We start from the raw sequence: 18,375 nt of genomic DNA on the forward strand, positions 1-18,375 counted from the left end.
AAAAGAGTCACGTTAAAGTTTCAAAAGGAAATGGCAACCTACTCCAGTATTCTTGCCTGAAGAATTCCATGGATGGGCTACAGTCCATGGGGTCACAAAGAGTCGGACACGACGGAGTGACTAACACACATAGTTGGAGAGTACCATCATACTGAAATGTTAAGTATAAACAGAGCCTGGCTAATTAGCTAATTCCAGATTAAGATTAATATTCTTAATCTCAATATATTAGGTCTAAGAATCCAATCTTCATGTTGTTAAAAAAAAAAGAAAATTTCCAATTTGTATTTTTTTTAATATAAGACTGATTAGGTAACATGTTTGTAATTAGGCAAATGAAAAAGATTTAATTTCATAATCAGATGAGAAGTGTAATCATTAATGAACAAGCTAATATGGTTTCAATGGGAGGTGGGCCAAATATCTGTGTTGAATTTCTATAACTTAGTGAAATTTTAGTGATTTGGTAACAAAGTTCTGAATCTTGGTATAGAGCCTCTCCACATCTGGTTTATTTCTCCCAAATGGTAAATCTAGATATGGGAGAAGTTTATAGGAGATGCAACTAAATAAGAATTGGTATGCTTGTTATTTGATATGTAGCTAAATTTAACATTTTTCCATCAGTTATGTCATCATGCATCTTACATATATCGTGATATTCTGAGATAAACATTTCCTCATTACACCAATATATCCTTTCAACTCATATGTATTTAAGCACACACAAATATGTGTATACACACACACATTCATATTTATATATATATCTGCTCCCTCGCACCTTATTCTTAACCCCATCTATATTCACATTCAGTCTTCATTTCTCTTACCATGGGCAGGTCTTTTAGGATCTGTATTCCATCTCCTGGACCCATATGTGCTATGTGGTTAAAATTAGTTGGGTTAGAAATTAACTTATTTCTCATTTCTGGATCTCGTAACATCTCCCTGCAAGAAAAAACATCTGTTTAGATACTTTTGTTCCATGACCAATCTAGATAATTTTAGAGAAAAATATATTCAATTTTTTTCATAAAAATAAACTGTGAAATCATGTTAATAAGGACAGAATTAAAATAATAGAATATACTAAATAAAATTTTAACTTAGAAGATTTTGTTTTAAATTTAAAAGATCTTATGCTTTTTGGTGGGAAAACAGAGTTAGTATTTAAATATGAAACAAGTTCTTATTCTACAGATAATTCTGAATATTTTATGGATGTCCTTTTAAATAATTGCTAATATATTAGAAATGTTTTTGTGTGTAACTGGACATATTACAAGGCTACTCCTCATGAAGAGACCAGTTAATCTGCATAGATATGTTCTATGTTTTTTATAAAGGCCCACATTCTAAAACTTGTAACTATTATATATACATAGGAGAAATGAATCAAAATATGGTACTTTAATCTAGCACATACTCACAATTTGGAGGGTATTTATTAAAATTACACTGAGAAATACATTAATTATTGCAGTTTTTAAAATCACAGAGAATGACTGACAGGCTTTCAGAGATCAAATTTTCCTTCCAGTCAAATCTAGTATTAACACCAAATGGTCCTTCTGGTGCTGAGAGCGTCTCTGGACGAGCACAAATGAAACATCTACCTCCTCTGTTGCATTCTTTCCTCTTCCGGAACTCTGAAAGAGTAACGCCTCTTATTGTTAATATTTCTAACCATTTGCTTCCGACTATTATCTGATGTTTCAGGAACTACCAGTTCATCCCCTTCTGTTAAAAAAAAAAAAACAAAAGACAGCAAAGAACAATGATATTCTTTAAAGTGCTAAAATGCATTTTATTCATTAATCCCCAAGATGGTACAATGTCAATCAATACAAGCATATGCAATTCTGATTTTAAAAGTTGTGTGCTGATAATCACAGTAAATAAGTAATTTTCAACAGAACATAAGTAAACAAATATATGCTGAAATCAAACATAGCTTACAAAGTATATTTTCACTTTTATTTGATTACAAACATAAAATGGTACAATTTTACTAGGAGAAAAAAAGAAAAATGTAGCTGCCTTGGTGTCCCGTCACTTTGGTTACCCCATCCTCAATATCTCTATACCAACTTCTCCCTCCTTCCAAGTATTTGTTTCAATGGCTTAAGATGTTGAAAAGTTCTTATTGTTAACCTGCACAGCAATCAGGCATAAACTCTGAATTATTCACAGAAATGATACCAACTAAACGTTTCTCTCATTGCAGGCAGATTCTTTACCATCTGAGCCATCAGGGAAGCCCATTATGTATACTAAAACATTTTCTCTCAAGTTCCAATTTGTAAGATGTGGAGTAAAGGAAAGTAATTGTGTTTCCTATACACTAGTTTCTTTATACTAGTTTATATACTAGTTTCTTTACCAAAGTAAGAATCTTATTCCTATTCCTACTCTCCTGTTCTTGGGGGGATACACAATCATATACACCTAGTCATCTAATGCCCATATCTTTCCATTTTAATACCTGGAAGTAAACAAAACTCTCAACCATGGACGCTGGAATATGGTGAACATACTGTAAAATAGACAACTGTATCCATACAACACGAGGAGTATCATTCTCTAAATGAGATAAGGAAAAAGAGAAAAGCCAACCTTTAGAGAAGTTTTTAATAGCCAGAAAGCTAAAGTGAGAAAAAGGAAGTGGGAAGAAAGCAAGGGGGCCTGTAAACCAAGCCAAAGTAACATGATCAGTAAAAGCAACAGTCTCCTTGTAGCAAAATCAATAACTTAGTCAGATTGCTTCCCTAATACCAAAAGTTAAAATGATAATTTTTAAAAAGTAGATGAGAATTTGAGAATTATGAAGGTAAAGCAGATGAGTAACAGTGGCAATGGGAGATTCTGGACAGCCAGAGGGCTACAAAAGCACTCTGAGCTCCTGAGAGATGAAAGAGAAATAGACAGAATAGGGAGAAGACAAGAAAGAAACAGAATCTCCAGGAAATAGGATTTCCTTTCCTTTCCAAAAGACAAAGACTACTATGTTGTCGAGTCTTCCTTCTCCAAACTCCACCTTTATTCCTGGCCTAGAGTAGAAAGATGAAAGCATAAAAAAAGACAAAATGGAAAAGGTTTTATTCCGTAGACACAAACTGGATAATGGACACATTTTAACATTATCATGGTTACAGTACACAGTGAGAACAGAGTAGATTTAATCTTACACAAATATTTAGACTTCCTCTAAGAAACAGATGGCTTCCCAGGTGGCGCTAGTGGTAAAGAACCCGCCTGCCAATGCTGAACTCAAGTTCAACCCCTGGGTTGAGAAGATTCCCTGGAGAAGCAAACGGTAATCCACTCCAGTATTCTTGCCTGGAGAATTCCATGGACAGAGGAGCCTGGCGGGCTATAGTCCATGGGGTAGCAAAGAGTTGGACATGACTGAGTGAGCGACTAAGAAACAGATACAAAATTAAGTATCGAGTCTTGGAGGGAGGGGCTGTAAAGCACAGGTTCATGGTGAATCCATCACTGAGCAGGACTCATTTCTAATACCCGAATGTCCTTTCTCAAGTCTAACTGAATATCCTCTTAGCATAGGACTTCTCCTGCAGTCACCTGTCTGTATACCAAGAAGCCTTCAGTGCCAAGAAGATGTACCAGAGCACCAAATCTGAAGCTAAGCATTTGTGTGTATGTTAGTACTAAAAACAAACAAGCAAAACAGAAACAACAAACTTTTGATGTTTTTTTTTTTTTTTGTTAGACGATACAAATTTATTGGAAGAGTATGGGGGAAAAAAAGAAAGGCATAAAGAATATAATTAATCCCAACTACCCAGAGATAATAGCTAAGTATAAACATTTTAATGCGTTTTCTTAATAGCAATGTTTTTCTTATATTTAAGTCAATTTTAATTATTATTTTTCAGTACATAATGTACCACTAATTACATCTGCATTAACTAGATCTACCACAAAAGATCATAAATTTATGATACCTCTGTTACGGAGAAATCTGTTGCTAAGACATGAGAATACTATATAGAAGATAGAATTATAATAATCTCTGTTAAAAATAAGATTTTAATTGTTCACAACTTGCTATTGAATGTGATGTGTGCAGTCTCCCTGGCTAGGACTCGCTCCGCTACTTTGGACACGGCCCTCGCCCTGTCCAGGGCGCTCAGGAGCCCGTCCCCTCTTCCTGACTCTGGGCCCTCCAGTCACTTCTTCTTGTCCCTGCTTCTTCTGCTGTCCACGTTGTTGTCAGCACTTCAAAAGTTTTAAGCGCTACGCACTGGCAGAAGCTATACTCCAATAGTCCCGAATCAGTACTCTGGGTGAGTTTTCACAATTTTAGTGCTACCAATTTTGGTTAGGTTCTACAGTATTAAGAGTACAGAAGAGACATTCAGTTATACATTTTCTATTAACCTCAGTAATCCACAGAAAATTAACAAGGTAGGTCAGAAACAAATATTTTGCTTATACAGTTATGTGAGCCTGAACAGAATGACTTTTTGTCAAGTAGTTTATCCCAATATACTGAGAGTATGATAGTGGTCAACTGCACAGATCCTAGAGTAAGGTACACCTGAATTTAAGTGGCTCTGCAGTCAGTTAAGTGGCTCTGTCTTTGGCAGTCAGCTTAGCGAGAATGTTTCTATGAAGCTCTCCTATTAATGTGTATTTTCTTACCTGCCATTTTATTTTTGAAATATATCAATCTAATCGTCTCCAAGCCTAAAAGATTTAATGATCCTTCACTGTTTAAGGGGCGAACCTAAAATAATAAAAAATAAAATTAATATTTTAACAAGGTTCAAAATTTAAATCATAAAACTTTGACATACTTGTAAAGCACACATTCTTAAGACTTTTATCTTTCCTCTTCAAAATGTAGCCTTCTCAGAAAATCTACAAAAAATTAAAATTAATTCTAACTAGAAGGGTATAAAATTATCTAATTCATAATGATAAAATTTTAAAGAAAGAGTATTCTTGGCAAAAAAAAAGTGAAATATATTTAAACCCTAAATTTAACTTTTAAAGCCACTAGCAAGCAGATGATGATACTAAGATATTAATACAGATACTTTAGGAATCTTATTTGAACTAAATGTACACACAGGACAGAGATAAAACTGTATGAGGAAAGGAAGGTCTGTCAATAAATGGTGATGGAGCAATGGGTATCTACATGGAACAAATGAAACTGAATCCCTACTTCACACATTACACAAAAAATCAATTCCAAATGGATTACATATAAAGGTAGAAGGCGAAACTTTTGAAAGGAAATAAAGATCTTATCTTTAAGACATGGAGGTAGGAAACAGTTTCTTAAGGAAAAAAAAACCATGAACAATAAGAATGATATATTTAACTACATTAAAATTTATCACAATGAATTTTCAGCAATAATAATAAATGTTCCCAAAATACACCATGAAAATTATTTGATAGGTCACAAACAGGAAAAAGATTCACCACACCTATCACTAACCCAGTATCTACAGTATATGAATAACTTCAATAAATCAATTAAAAAAATGATCAACTAAACAGAAATAGGGATAAAAAACATGACCAGGCATTTCACAGAAGAGGAAATATGAACGATGAAGAAACATGAAAGATTATCAACAGCATAGCTAACAGAGGACATACAAATCGACACCCCATGAGGTAGCCCTTGATAACCACAAATAAACTAGTTACAAAACTGAATACTGACAATGGCATGGGTCATTACGAAGTCATATACAGATGGTAGGAGTGTCAACTGGTACAGTTACTTTGGAAAAAACTGTCACTGTCTTGCAAAGCTGAACACTTGCATTCTCTGTGTCCCATCATTTTCGTTCCTCAGCATATGACTTAAAAGAAACTCCTGCACATACACACCTGAAGACATATGCTGCAATGTTCACAATAGCAAAAAGCGGGGAAATAACTCATATGTCTGCTAATCAGAAGAATATATAGTGATCTATTCACCCAAGGGACTATTTTATAGCAGTGAAAAGCAATGAAGAAAAATACAGTACAATGTAACATGGATGACTCTTAGACACACAGTAAGTACATGAAGAAAGCAAGGCAAAAGATGATATACAACATTTTATTATTACCTCAAACACAAGCGAAACGAACAATACACTGCCTAGGAATATTTAAATATACAAAAATTCTGTATTTTAAGAAAAGCAAGGGAATGATGAACACAATGTTCAGGATAAAAAATACACAGGTAGATTCAGTGATATTTTGGTAATATTCTGGCTCTTAAGTTAGTTCATAAGAGGTCAGTTTATTATTATGCTTCCTTTATACATATTTCAAAATTCACATCGTAAAAATAAAAGGGAAAATTCATTGTAACCAGTCCGAATTTATAAAATCAAGGACCATATTTAGTTGTTTTATAAAATGTGGCAGTAAACAAGAGCTTTTTCCACTGTTAAGGTTTAAAATTGGGGCAGATTTTGAAATAAGATCTTGGGTACTTTCTTTTACCTATCCCTCTAAACCCTGTCCCTCAACTAATGACACATGCTACATATATCAAGCTATCCTTCTTCATTTTTTGCAAAATAGACATTCTCTAGTGGTAAAAATTTATGTTATCATGGGGGAATGTTAAAGGAAAATATTATAGTTTATTAGGAATATGTGAAACCTTTATTAACAGAACTTTGGTTCTAATTTTAATCACTTTTCTAGCCCATGAAGTTTGTCCTCACAGGATTAAAACTGCATACCATTATGTGAAAAACAGTAAAATTACAAATGAAATGCTCCTTCAGAGTTCCTTAAAGTGAAAGGTAACACTGGCATTTTAAGTTACAGAATGTATTATAGTTTTTCATTATGATAATAATCATACTTTATATAGTGAAACTAAATGCAATAAAAATAGTATGGTGCTGAGCTACCTATAAAATTAACCAGCTTGAATTTTCTTTTTTCTCTTAGCAAAGTCCCAAATTCCCACTTATATTATTACATATGACAGAAAATGCTAAATTAGTGAAAAGCAGCTGAATAGTCATATAGTGTTTCACTTATACTCATTTGTTCACTTAGCCCATATGTTTCCTTTTTTCCTGGCCACACTACACGGCACGCGGGATCTTAGTTCCCTGACCAGGGACTGAACCCACGCCCGCTGCAGTGGAAGTGTGTAGTCTTAACCACTGGGCTGCAAGGAGGTCCAGGCCGTATTTTAATGTTAAATTACCTTTTTGAGTGGGAGAGTCTGAATCCATTCCATGGAGTTCACATCAAAGATGTCAACTGCATTTTCACTGTACACTGAGAGATACGGTGCATTGTAACCTGAGAGACAGGAAGGAGAGAACAGAAGGCTGATTACCTGTTAACTGTTAACTCCAAAACATTCTGAAAGATCTATGCTAAGGAACTGTAGAGTGGAATCCCACCAAATTCCAGTATCAATACAGATAAGCCACATCAAAACATTTTTGAAGTAAAAACCCCATCAATCATAAATGAAGAGGTTTTATGGCCATTATAATACAGAAGGAGTCTGTTAACACCAGGGGTATAATATTCCCTTGCCCAATACTAGTTCTATAAAGGGATTTCATTACATTTAAAATAACTGATTCCTAAAGTAGTTAAGCTCTTGACAGTGAAACAAAGCTACAGAGCAGAGAAATCTTAAGAATTAGGTTCACATTTATGAATGCGTGGTAAAGCATCTGGCACAAAAAATGCTCAACATATACTTATGGATGAGCTGAACATCAATAAATGGTGACACAAACAAAGGTTAAATGATTACCCAGGCGAAGGTCACAAATTTTTGGCAGAGCTATTCATAAAAGCCAGATGTTCCAATTCTTATTCTAATTCCAATTCACACAACACTCTCAATTATTTTCTGACTAGGATTCATTCTAAACATGATGCCATAGACAAGAGTGTAAATTTCAAAAGAAACAAAACGTTAAGAATAGTTAAGCCTGGCTAGGTAGGATTACAAGTATTTTTCTTTTTATCTAGATTTCCCAATTTCTCTGTCGTAACATATGTGGCTCTTCTACATTTTCTTATACTGAACTTTTAAGCTTGACTGTCCTCATACCCACCATTCCTCCTATCTTGTTGCAGTGGAAGAGAATTCCCATCCTGCTCCATATCCTTCTTCCTGTGTTCTGACTTCCAGCCTCTTTGGCCTTCTTACTCTGTTTCTTATATTTAGCACAAGGTCAACCTTTTCCTGGCTCCCTAGTGGCTAGTTCCCTTCAGCATTTAAACATGCTCCAAGTATCTTCCACTAAAAACAAAACCGGCTGGATGAGATGCTCCTCCCGTGTGCCTCTACAGAACTTGTACTTTGGCTACCAGAGCACTTAGACCTTACTGTAACTTGTTCTGTCAGGAATCCCTTCTACTGCATTCTGTGCTCTGTGAGGGTGAGACTGTCTATTTTGCTCACTGTTATATCTCTTTCAGTGAAATAACACAGAAGTTTTATGAGTTTTATGAGCTGTTAATCTTCACAAGCACTGTATCTGGGGGGGACCATGAACATAACTTCTTAGGGTTATTCCAAAATAAAAGCATGCTGCTGCTAAGTCGCTTCAGTCATGTCTGACTCTGTGTGACCCCATAGACGGCAGCCCACCAGGCTCCCTTGTCCCTGGGGTTCTCCAGGCAAGAACACTGGAGTGGGTTGCCATTTCCTTCTCCAGTGCATGAAAGTGAAAAGTGAAAGGGAAGTCGCTCAGTTGTGTTTGACTCTTAGTGACCCCATGGACTGCAGCCCACCAGGCTCCTCCATCCGTGGGATTTTCCAGGCAAGAGTACTGGAGTGGGTTGACATTGCCTTCCTTGAAATAAAAGCATATGTGTTTTTAAAAATCTATCTAAGTAAAATATTCCATAAAACGATTAGCTTTAATTATGTTCCTGTTAATGTTGACCCCACTGGCCTAGGTATGGTTTAACTAGGTATGGTTAACTTACTACTACTACTACTAAGTCGCTTCAGTTGTGTCCGACTCTGTGGGACCCCATGGACTGCAGCCCACCAGGCTTCTCTGTCCATGGGATTCTCCAGGCAAGAACACCGGAGTGGGTTGACTTAACCATACCTTAATGAGGTTAACTAGGTATGGTTATTTTCTGTACCAAGATAATTAATGCCTAGGAAAAACCTCAAAGATGACTTAAAAAAAATGCTGTTAATAATTATAAATACACATAGGAGATGAAGTAGAAGGAAAAGGAAAGAGACAGCAAAGTAAGGCAGCCAAAAGTAAAACTCTTACAACAAGAGGAAGGATTCGCTGGCCACATCAGTTCCTGTTGTCTAGATCTTCGGCCCTGGCAGTCAGTGTATATTCCAATGCTGTTAAAACACAGCAGGTATTCTTTACTGGAGATTTCAACCGCACAGATGGCATCCATTGGTTGATGTGCAATAAATGAGAGTGTATTGTCATTTGAATGGAGCATACTGTATGGACTTCCTTCTCCATTCAGGGGATATCTTAGAAATCCAGACTGGAATCCCACACAGAGCTGCTCACTGAAGATTGCCATCCACTGGACGTTGTATGGGACTTGAATTTCCTTAAATTTTCTGTGACGCGTCTTGCTCTGAAATAGTTCATAACAGAGGACCTGCCTTTTCATAGCCACACACAAGCATGTAAGAGCTCCATGACGCACTTTTCCAGAAGTTATTGTCTGACAGCCTTTAGTTTCTGCCAGCTTATAAAAATCAGTCTCTCGCCCGTCCAGAGCTGACATAGGAAAAAGTCGGACGTGTCGATTTCGTCCTGAGATCACGGCAACAAGTTGATCATTTGGAATGAGTTCTATCTGATGAATCTTCTTATTGTCACCAACTCTAATAATTTCTGTGCAAATAAAGAATAATGAATCAACTGCAAAATAGTGTTTTGTTTATTAATCATATCCCAATTATACTCAAAGGAATATGTTAACTTATAATAAAGATAGAGATACACACAGAAAAACTAAGATATCAGAAACCATATGGAGAAAGAGGAAGATAATCACACTCACTGTAAGATAATTTAACCTACCTACAGTAAGGTATTAAATTTAGCACTGAGATTTCTGGCAGCCATGGCAAAGAGTTCCTATGTGATAAAACATGACAGATCTTTAAGAAAAACCTTTTCACTCTCACCAAATTCTAGTGAAGTTTTACCATGGGGTTACTATTTTTAAAAACTGACTCACATTTCATTAAAGGTATTTCTTTGGGTAACAAATTAATGAAGTTTAAATACATTGTTTTCCCATGATCTTACTTGATATAAAGATCAAATCAGTCAATCCTAGAGGAAATCAGTTCTGAATGTTCACTGGAAGGACTGATGCTGAAGCTCCAATAGTCTGACCACCTGATGCGAAGAACTGACTCATTGGAAAAGCCCTTGATGCTGGGAAAGATTGAAGGCAGGAGGAGAAGAGGATGACAGAGGACAAGATGGTTGGATGGCATCACCAACTCAATGGACATGAGTTTGAGCAAGCTCCGGGAGTTGGTGATGGACAGGGAAGCCTGGTGTGCTGAAGTTCGTGGGGTCGCAAAGAACTGGACACGACTGAGCAACTGAAATGAACTAAACTGAACTGAACTGGATATAAAGACATAATTTAGAGGCATTCAAGAATGCTAAACTAAATGGGTTCCTTTTTTATTTCACCTAGTATTTAATTTCTCTCTAAAAAAAAATCTGTTGTATTAACTTGTGGAATAAAAGAACCCAACAACAAACATTTTAATGACTGTTACTGCTTCTAGTACATTAGAACAATGGAAAAATCAAGTTGTGTTTTTCTTTCATGTACTATCTTTAGAAATGCGGTCTGAGTTTATACAGCAGAACTGTTAAACAAAATGACACAGGAAAGAAAATATACATGGAAATTTTAGAACTCAAGAGGATTATAGAAATTTAAAAAATTATCTTTTGACTTATAAATGTATCAAATTAAGTCTGGAAAATTTCAATTACAGAATACATAAGAGCAAAGACTGTTCTTTTTAGAGTTTAAAATCTAGAGTTTAGAATTTTGTATCAATAATATTTTCTCCACAATATTTCCTCTTACCATCTTTGGTGACATGCAGAACAAATAACCCTTCTTCATTCCCCAAAGCTATTCTTTCATGATCTATACAAGACACAAATATGAAATATTTTTATTAGGTGAAAACTTATATAAAACTCACAGTATAAAACAGATAAAGAAATATGGTACAAAAAAACTGAAATAAAAATAATTAAAATATAGCAATAACTTATACTATTAAATTTCCTTTCAGATTACTGTAGTAAATATTATCTCACGTCTTTTTTAATAGAACAATCACTAGAAAATAATTTCTATCAATGCTTACAAAAATAAAGAAATGTTTATTCAATAAAAGGTGAAAAAAAACTCTAGTTTGTCAGCACCCTGGATCCAGTTCCATTTCTCATTTGGAGACGGAAAAATTGTGAAAGGCATTTGAACTTTACTCATCAAACTTTTCATTATTTACTACAAAGTAACAAGAGTTGGCTTTTGTTACACAAGAAGATGGCAAAAATTTAAACTTCCAGACACAGAAGCTGCCATTTTTGAGGGTATTTTATATATGGGCAGTCTGTTACAAATTCCATCTTACTTAAACTTTACAATAACCTTTGCAAAGTAATTAGTACCTGTATTTTACCTAGGAAACTTATGCTTTATAAAACAGCTTATGCATTAAGAAGCAACTTTTTCGAAGTCACGCAAGGATAAAATAGATTTGGTAATAGGTTCATCTTTAGCACTGTTGCTTTTTCAGAGGAAAATACATTAGAAAAGTTTATTCATTCTTGTTTACTGAGAAATAAAGCTTTAATATGGTCTCATTCAGGCAATAAACATTTACTGAGCATCTGTGATATAACACATACTATGTCAGACATCAGGGATTCCTAATGAAAGCCAATCCCTGCTGACAAGGTATATAAACAATTATAACAAGATAAATGTTATAAATCCATACCTATGATTGCAGCTGCCTGGGTTGTTTTAATGAGGGGCAGAGTGCTGTCATAAGCCTCTTTGGGAACATAGACTGAGCGGTCTCTGAATTTGTTTTTCTTCAAAATCTTGTGCAATTCACTCAGTACTCCCACCCACTTACTCTTCTCATTTTCACTATCAGCTAGCATCAGGATGGAACATTTGTTACTAGATGCTGAGAGCTGGGAAGCTGTGACCTGGAAAAATTTAATCAAAATTCATGATATTAGAAACATCTTGACATCTTTTCAGCCAGCCATCCTTTAAGCCAGTTTTATGCTTATGCTAGTTTGCTTTGCATTAGCCAGCAAATGAGCACTCATTAAGTCATACCTTTAATAGAGTTTACTTATTCATAACGTTAGTGTCATTTGGAGAAGGCAATGGCACCCTACTCCAGTACTCTTGCCTGGAAAATCCCATGGACGGAGGAGCCTGGTAGGCTCCAGTCCATGGGGTTGCTAAGAGTCGGACACAACTGAGCGACTTCACTTTCACTTTTCACTTTCATGCATTGGAGAAGGAAATGGCAACCCACTCCAGTGTTCTTGCCTGGAGAATCCCAGGGACGGGGGAGCCTGGTGGGCTGCCGTCTATGGGGTTGCACAGAGTCGGACACGACTGAAGCAGCTTAGCAGCAGTGTCATTTGTATTTTCTTTGCTACAGAGTGCCAGAATACATCACAAAAAACTCATTACACATAGTCGTTTAACAACAGCCACTGACATTTATTGAGTAATAACTGAGCACTAGGCACTGATCAAAGCGCTTTATAAGTATTAACTCATTTAACTCTATCAACATCTTTCTCCAGGCAAGAATACTGGAGTGGGTGGCCATTTCCTATTCCACCGGATCTTCCCGACTCAGGGATTGAACCTGCATCTCCTGAATTGGCAGGTGAATTTTTTACCACTGTGCCACCTGGGAAGTCCATCAAAATCTTTACAAGATAGGTATTAATGCAGAGAAATTAATTTCTCCAAGGGCACACAACTAGACTGGAATCCTGTGTCCAGGCTCATAAGTACTACACAATACTGATTTTCAACCCATTTTAAAAAAGTAAAAAATGCTCAGAAATACTTAGATTCTGTTACTTCATAACAATAACTTAGAGAAGACCATTTGAACTAATATTCAAATGAAGGTTTATCACTTTACAATGACCCTATAATCAGAATACTTACTTTATGTATATATGGATCCTTTATTAAAAGTAATTTAAGCAACAGAGACAATAAAATCCCACAATTAGAATCAGGTAAGATAAGTGCACCTGTGTAGGTTCCCTTGGTAGCTGGAGAGAGAACAGTTTTCGGTCTGGGAACTGAGAGACTAAGTATGGTCTTAGATACAAGATACACACTTGTACTAAGTATATAGGCATACCATCAAGAGAATAGTCCTTTTTTTTAAACCTCCATTATCTTACTTAACTCATCAGTTTGAGACTGCACTGTGTTAGACAGCCTCCAAAGATGTCTACCAACAATTTTTCCTACAGAATTTCACTCTTCTTATCTAAAAATGCAGTCTATTTCCCCTTCTTTTATGTCTGGGATGACCTCATGACTTACTTTGGCCAACAGAATATAGAAGGGTTATTGTGCCTGTTTTGAGCCTAGTCCTTAAAAGGCCTGGCAGCTTTTCTTCTCCTCTCTTGGAAGCCAGTCACGGAGAACTCAGCCAGACTAGTGAATGATTAGAGCCCACATGGAGAGAGTCTGCAAAGAGAACTGAGGTGGCCCAGAGACCAGCCAAGTACCAGGGTTAACAGCCAGAACCAAGGCCTCAGATGTGAAAGTAAGGCTGTTTTGGCTATTTCAGCCCCAAATGAGCTGAATGCAGCCATATGAGTGACTCCAGTTGACACCAGAACTGACCCACATAATGGTGAAAAATAAATAAGCCGGTAAGTTTTGGAGTGGTTATTACAGAGCAATAGAACTGAAACATTCTAACTTGTAAATAAGATCTTAAAGAAACTTTTATTTTTTTAAAAAATTGAGAAATCTCACACTTATTCAATTCTTCTTGTAGTACTACTTATCTGAAAATTGAATGTGATTCAAAAATATTATCCAAGATGAAACCTATTTTAGAAGCCATATATTCAAGCCTTCTATTGGTCTTCTACTAATTCAGTGTTCACTTTGCACAAATTGTCTGTAAGATTTGGTTATATTCCAAGTAAGTTTGTGATCTATAGAGAGAGGTAAAACATTTAGTTTTTAAAAGCAAATAATTCAGTGATCAAATTATAACACACAGACTTACTCTAAATATACAGGGTATATCTTTTCGACTTGCATGAATAACATCAGAAGCCAAGACTGAACTCACAGAAAATTCTTCATCCCTGAAGGAAAAGTGAAACATTAAAAGTTAGCGTATGTGGGGGGTGTGTGTGTGGTTTTGGGTTTGCATCTAAATAACACATATGAAGCAATCCTCAAAATTTAATTGCACAGAACACCCAAACTGAATTTTTAAAATTTTTGAATTTTCTTTCTTTGTAACTGATAGTGCCAAAAGTAACGTATCAGGTGTGATTTAACAGTGCCACATGACACAAGAGTTAGAAATGGTTTCTGGCTTACTCAGTGTCACAATGCCAGTAAGTACGGGACACGTGGATTTGGATCCTAGTAGGTCTCCAGCAGACTGTCCCCTCTTTGCTCTGATAATACATGTCAAGTGCCCTCAACACAGCTCATCTGACATTTTACTGTTCCTTCAACACAGCTCATCTGACGTGCTACTGTTCCTTAGGAAATCCTAAGACAGATCCCTTCCACAATAATCTATTCCTTGTGATTTCCTTAATTTGGTTATTGGTACCATCATTCTCTTGATCTTGAAGATTTGACATCTTAGTTTTATCTTTGATTCTTCTCCCTATCTTTCTATATTTGGTCCTTAGCAGGTTCTGTTAAATTTTCCTTGCTAATATTTTAAAGTTTCTTGCAAATAAAGAAATGTATTTCTTTATGTTTCACATGTATGGGGAAGATAATGTGTTTTAGATGCTGGTATGAAATGCTTATGTGAGCCAGAACGGGAAATTTTAGTTTTGAGCACGGGTCTGGAGACATATGTTCGGGAGTCATCTCAATGCGGAGATGATGCTTGAAGCTATAGGAGTAAATAAGATCACTGAGGGAGAATGCCTGGAGTCTCGAGAAGGGGTTGAGTAGAGGAGAGAGTCTGAAAATGAGACCAGAAACATTTAAGAGATGTACTTAACTTAAATGTTCACGGCTTCATTTTACATTCCAAGAGCCTGTCTGATTTTGAGATTTTCATTTCCTTTCCTCACATTGAAATTATACTGAAGCCTTTGCTTTAGGTGATGATACAGACATTACACATTAGGCCTCTAGTACCCCAGAAGCCTTTAACTGGTCTTTTGGTTTTCAAGCATTAACCTCTTTTCCCAGACCCCCAGACCCAACATGCATACACACGCACATCAACCTGTTCTATAACTATACGATACTTCCAGTTTGTAATTATGTTGTGATTACAGTATTAGTAAATGAGAAAATTACTGTGAAATTAGATTTAAATAAAAACATGGGAATATAATCAGAAGAAAAATCACACAGTTTGTATTTCTGTGTTGCAAAGATACACATATTTTCATCTCTGAAACTTACCTCATGTCAATCACTTGACTGACTACAACACTGGGCTGAGATGCCTTTCCTTCGGCAATATCGTACAGAAAGAGCTTGAAGTCACAGACTACAGCCAGTGCTCTTTGCCATCCTTTCTTCACTCCAGCTGGCTTAGGGATCTTAGGCAAACAAATAAGCAAAACAACCCGAACTGAAACGTCAATCAGAACCCCTTTAATTACACATGTAACTGCAGGGTGAAAACCTAAAGACAACATACACATGCTGTACGTCTGCCACCGTGGTTGGTAAAGCAGCAGATGGAACACATACATCATTAATGACATGAGCAAGAGGGAGAACACATTCTTCAAACACGGAATGACATTTGATTCTGAAAAATTTTTAACAGTACCATTTTAATTTTCTCTAGTAATTCATTAAAATAACATTCATAGATTTCTAAGTGGCATAGAAGCCAAATTTGGTAATAGGATGAAAGGCAGTGTATACTTTAAATATTATTCAAGATTATAAGTAAGATTACATCTTGACAATATCTCATACTTCATAAGCATATACCACCTCTCCAGCAAGACTAAGTGCTACAGATTCCTTTAAGGAGATTTAAACATCTGAACATTACGCTGTAGGGACAGTACAGAAAATTTTGAGACACTGTAGAATTTATTCCAAACAAAAGCCAGGTTTTTGTTTTCAAATCATTTCTCTGAATGAAATAAAATTGTTAGGTGAATTTTATTCTCCGAATTTTCGGTCAAGGACTATGTCTGTAAGGTAATTGACTTTTCTTAATTCATTAATAAACCTTAAAAGATTAGTCTAAATCCAACCTAACCATACTTACCCTGACATGCCCTTCATATGCTGTTCCTATTCCTTTCTGTGGATCTATACCCAGAGGACCTTTTGTCTGTTCAGGAGGAACTGGACAAGCAGTTGGAGCTTTGTTTACACAAGTTATGTGACATGAAAATCCACACACTTCGGAGGGGAAAAAAGAAACAGTGTTCAAGAAAAATTCATTTTTACAAAGAGAACATTCACTGAGCACTCATTATAGGCAAAGTGTCACATCAGATGAATGTTTATCTCTGGTTTTATTTTAAACCATTTTTGTCATCTGGATTTGCTCATAGGTAAGACTTGCAATGAGAAATAGTAAATACTTCTTTTCATTACTGTAATATTATTGTTCTGTATTAACACTAGTGATCAAAATGAGAAGCAAATAAATGGCAAAAAATCTAATCTTGAGAATAAAATGACCGTTTTAAACTGAATTTCTAAAAAAGCAGCTTCTGGAGTTCTAACTCTTCATCTCACTGCAGTTGGGTACTTATTCTGAAATTTCTTTTATAGGAATCACTGATGGACATTAAATTACCTGACATCTCTGCAATATCTGGCAAACTTTACCAATCCCTCTCTTTGAAATTTAAATGGCTCAATGATTAAAAAGGTATTTACATTTTAGGAGTTGTTGATATTATTATATATATTTAAACTACTACGAAGATAATAACAATAGTTATCTTTCTTGGGTGTTTTTAATTTTTTGCAATAATCTGCAATAATCTAAGAGAGGTACAATGCCACCATTTACATATGACTTTGCAGGGGTCACAGAACTCATAAGTGACACTGCTGGAATTCAAAACCAGGCAGTCTGGCTTAGAGCCTGCATACATTACTACTAACAGTATGGCCATGAGACCTCTTGATACTTACATGATGAACCTGAGATAAATAAAAATAAACTCTCTCCCATTGAGACTTGGTTGGTTGAGAATTAAAGGTTAAAATATCTAAAATGAACAAGCTTGTTTGGAGGGGTGACAGACTAAGAATATCTATTCAGACAATTCCTACTCTAGGGGGGATCCTGGAGAATATTTTGAAAGAATAAAAGTGGAACTGAAGCAATAGCATCATGGGAACACATATACATGGGGAAATGAACTGAATATCACAAATAGATATAAAACCAACAAAGAAGGAAGAGGGACTAGCATTAACTATCAAAAACTATCCATCTTCTGTAAGACAGCTCATTCACTTCTAAGTAGAGGATCTAACAAATTATAATTTGTTTTACTAAGCAAAAAAATCTCACTTTTATCAGGTAATGGAAACAACAAAATTATTGCCTTATACTGAATCTAACTTCAATCAACCAAGAAGACTTAAAATGACAGGAATCTTGAGAGGCTATAACCACATTATACAACATTTATAAAAGCTTGGGCATAGTCTAATGTGTCCCCACTGTTTTATAGGGTAGTTTCAAAGAGTCTGAAGAAAGGCCCAATTTCATGGCATGGGACCTGAGAAGGGAAGAGAGTTGGAAAGATCTCAAAAATTCCTACTACAGAATTGCAAAGGATTCTGATTCATAAAAAATGACAAGGGACCTAAAGCCAAGCAGTTGCCCAGGATTCCTTCTGATGAACAGATTAAAAAAGTCACATTTGTAAGTACTGGCGAAGTTTCACAATGAGACAAGGCTTAAAAACTGTACAAATTCTTCCTGTAGACTTTAGACCCTTCCTAGTCAATGGCAGAGCTTATTCATTCTCAGATTATTATGTTATCTTTATCTTTTAGCTCCCCTTATTTATGTTTCCCAAGGCTTGGTCCTCATATTTACTCTCTTTTTCACTCTTATGTTTTCCCTGGAAAACA

The 18,375-nt window shown here is 35.7% G+C and overlaps 1 protein-coding gene across 19 annotated transcripts in view; it reads right to left on the minus strand.

The window, feature by feature from the left end:
* The window catches only part of CDC42BPA (CDC42 binding protein kinase alpha), a 299,393-nt gene that overhangs the window by 14,679 nt on the left and 266,339 nt on the right, over positions 1–18,375 (minus strand). For all 19 annotated transcript variants that reach the window (XM_070768074.1, XM_070768072.1, XM_070768070.1 and 16 more), the window contains 10 exons: positions 16,538–16,674; positions 15,709–15,848; positions 14,327–14,408; positions 12,026–12,242; positions 11,098–11,160; positions 9,276–9,869; positions 7,217–7,314; positions 4,672–4,756; positions 1,620–1,743; positions 834–951 (listed from right to left, as the gene is read on the minus strand). In XM_070768074.1, the coding sequence (XP_070624175.1) occupies positions 834–951; positions 1,620–1,743; positions 4,672–4,756; positions 7,217–7,314; positions 9,276–9,869; positions 11,098–11,160; positions 12,026–12,242; positions 14,327–14,408; positions 15,709–15,848; positions 16,538–16,674 (1,658 nt within the window). The remainder of the gene's footprint in view (positions 1–833; positions 952–1,619; positions 1,744–4,671; positions 4,757–7,216; positions 7,315–9,275; positions 9,870–11,097; positions 11,161–12,025; positions 12,243–14,326; positions 14,409–15,708; positions 15,849–16,537; positions 16,675–18,375) is intronic.

Source organism: Bos indicus, chromosome 16, assembly GCF_029378745.1.
Source record: "Bos indicus isolate NIAB-ARS_2022 breed Sahiwal x Tharparkar chromosome 16, NIAB-ARS_B.indTharparkar_mat_pri_1.0, whole genome shotgun sequence".
Lineage (NCBI taxonomy): Eukaryota > Metazoa > Chordata > Mammalia > Artiodactyla > Bovidae > Bos > Bos indicus.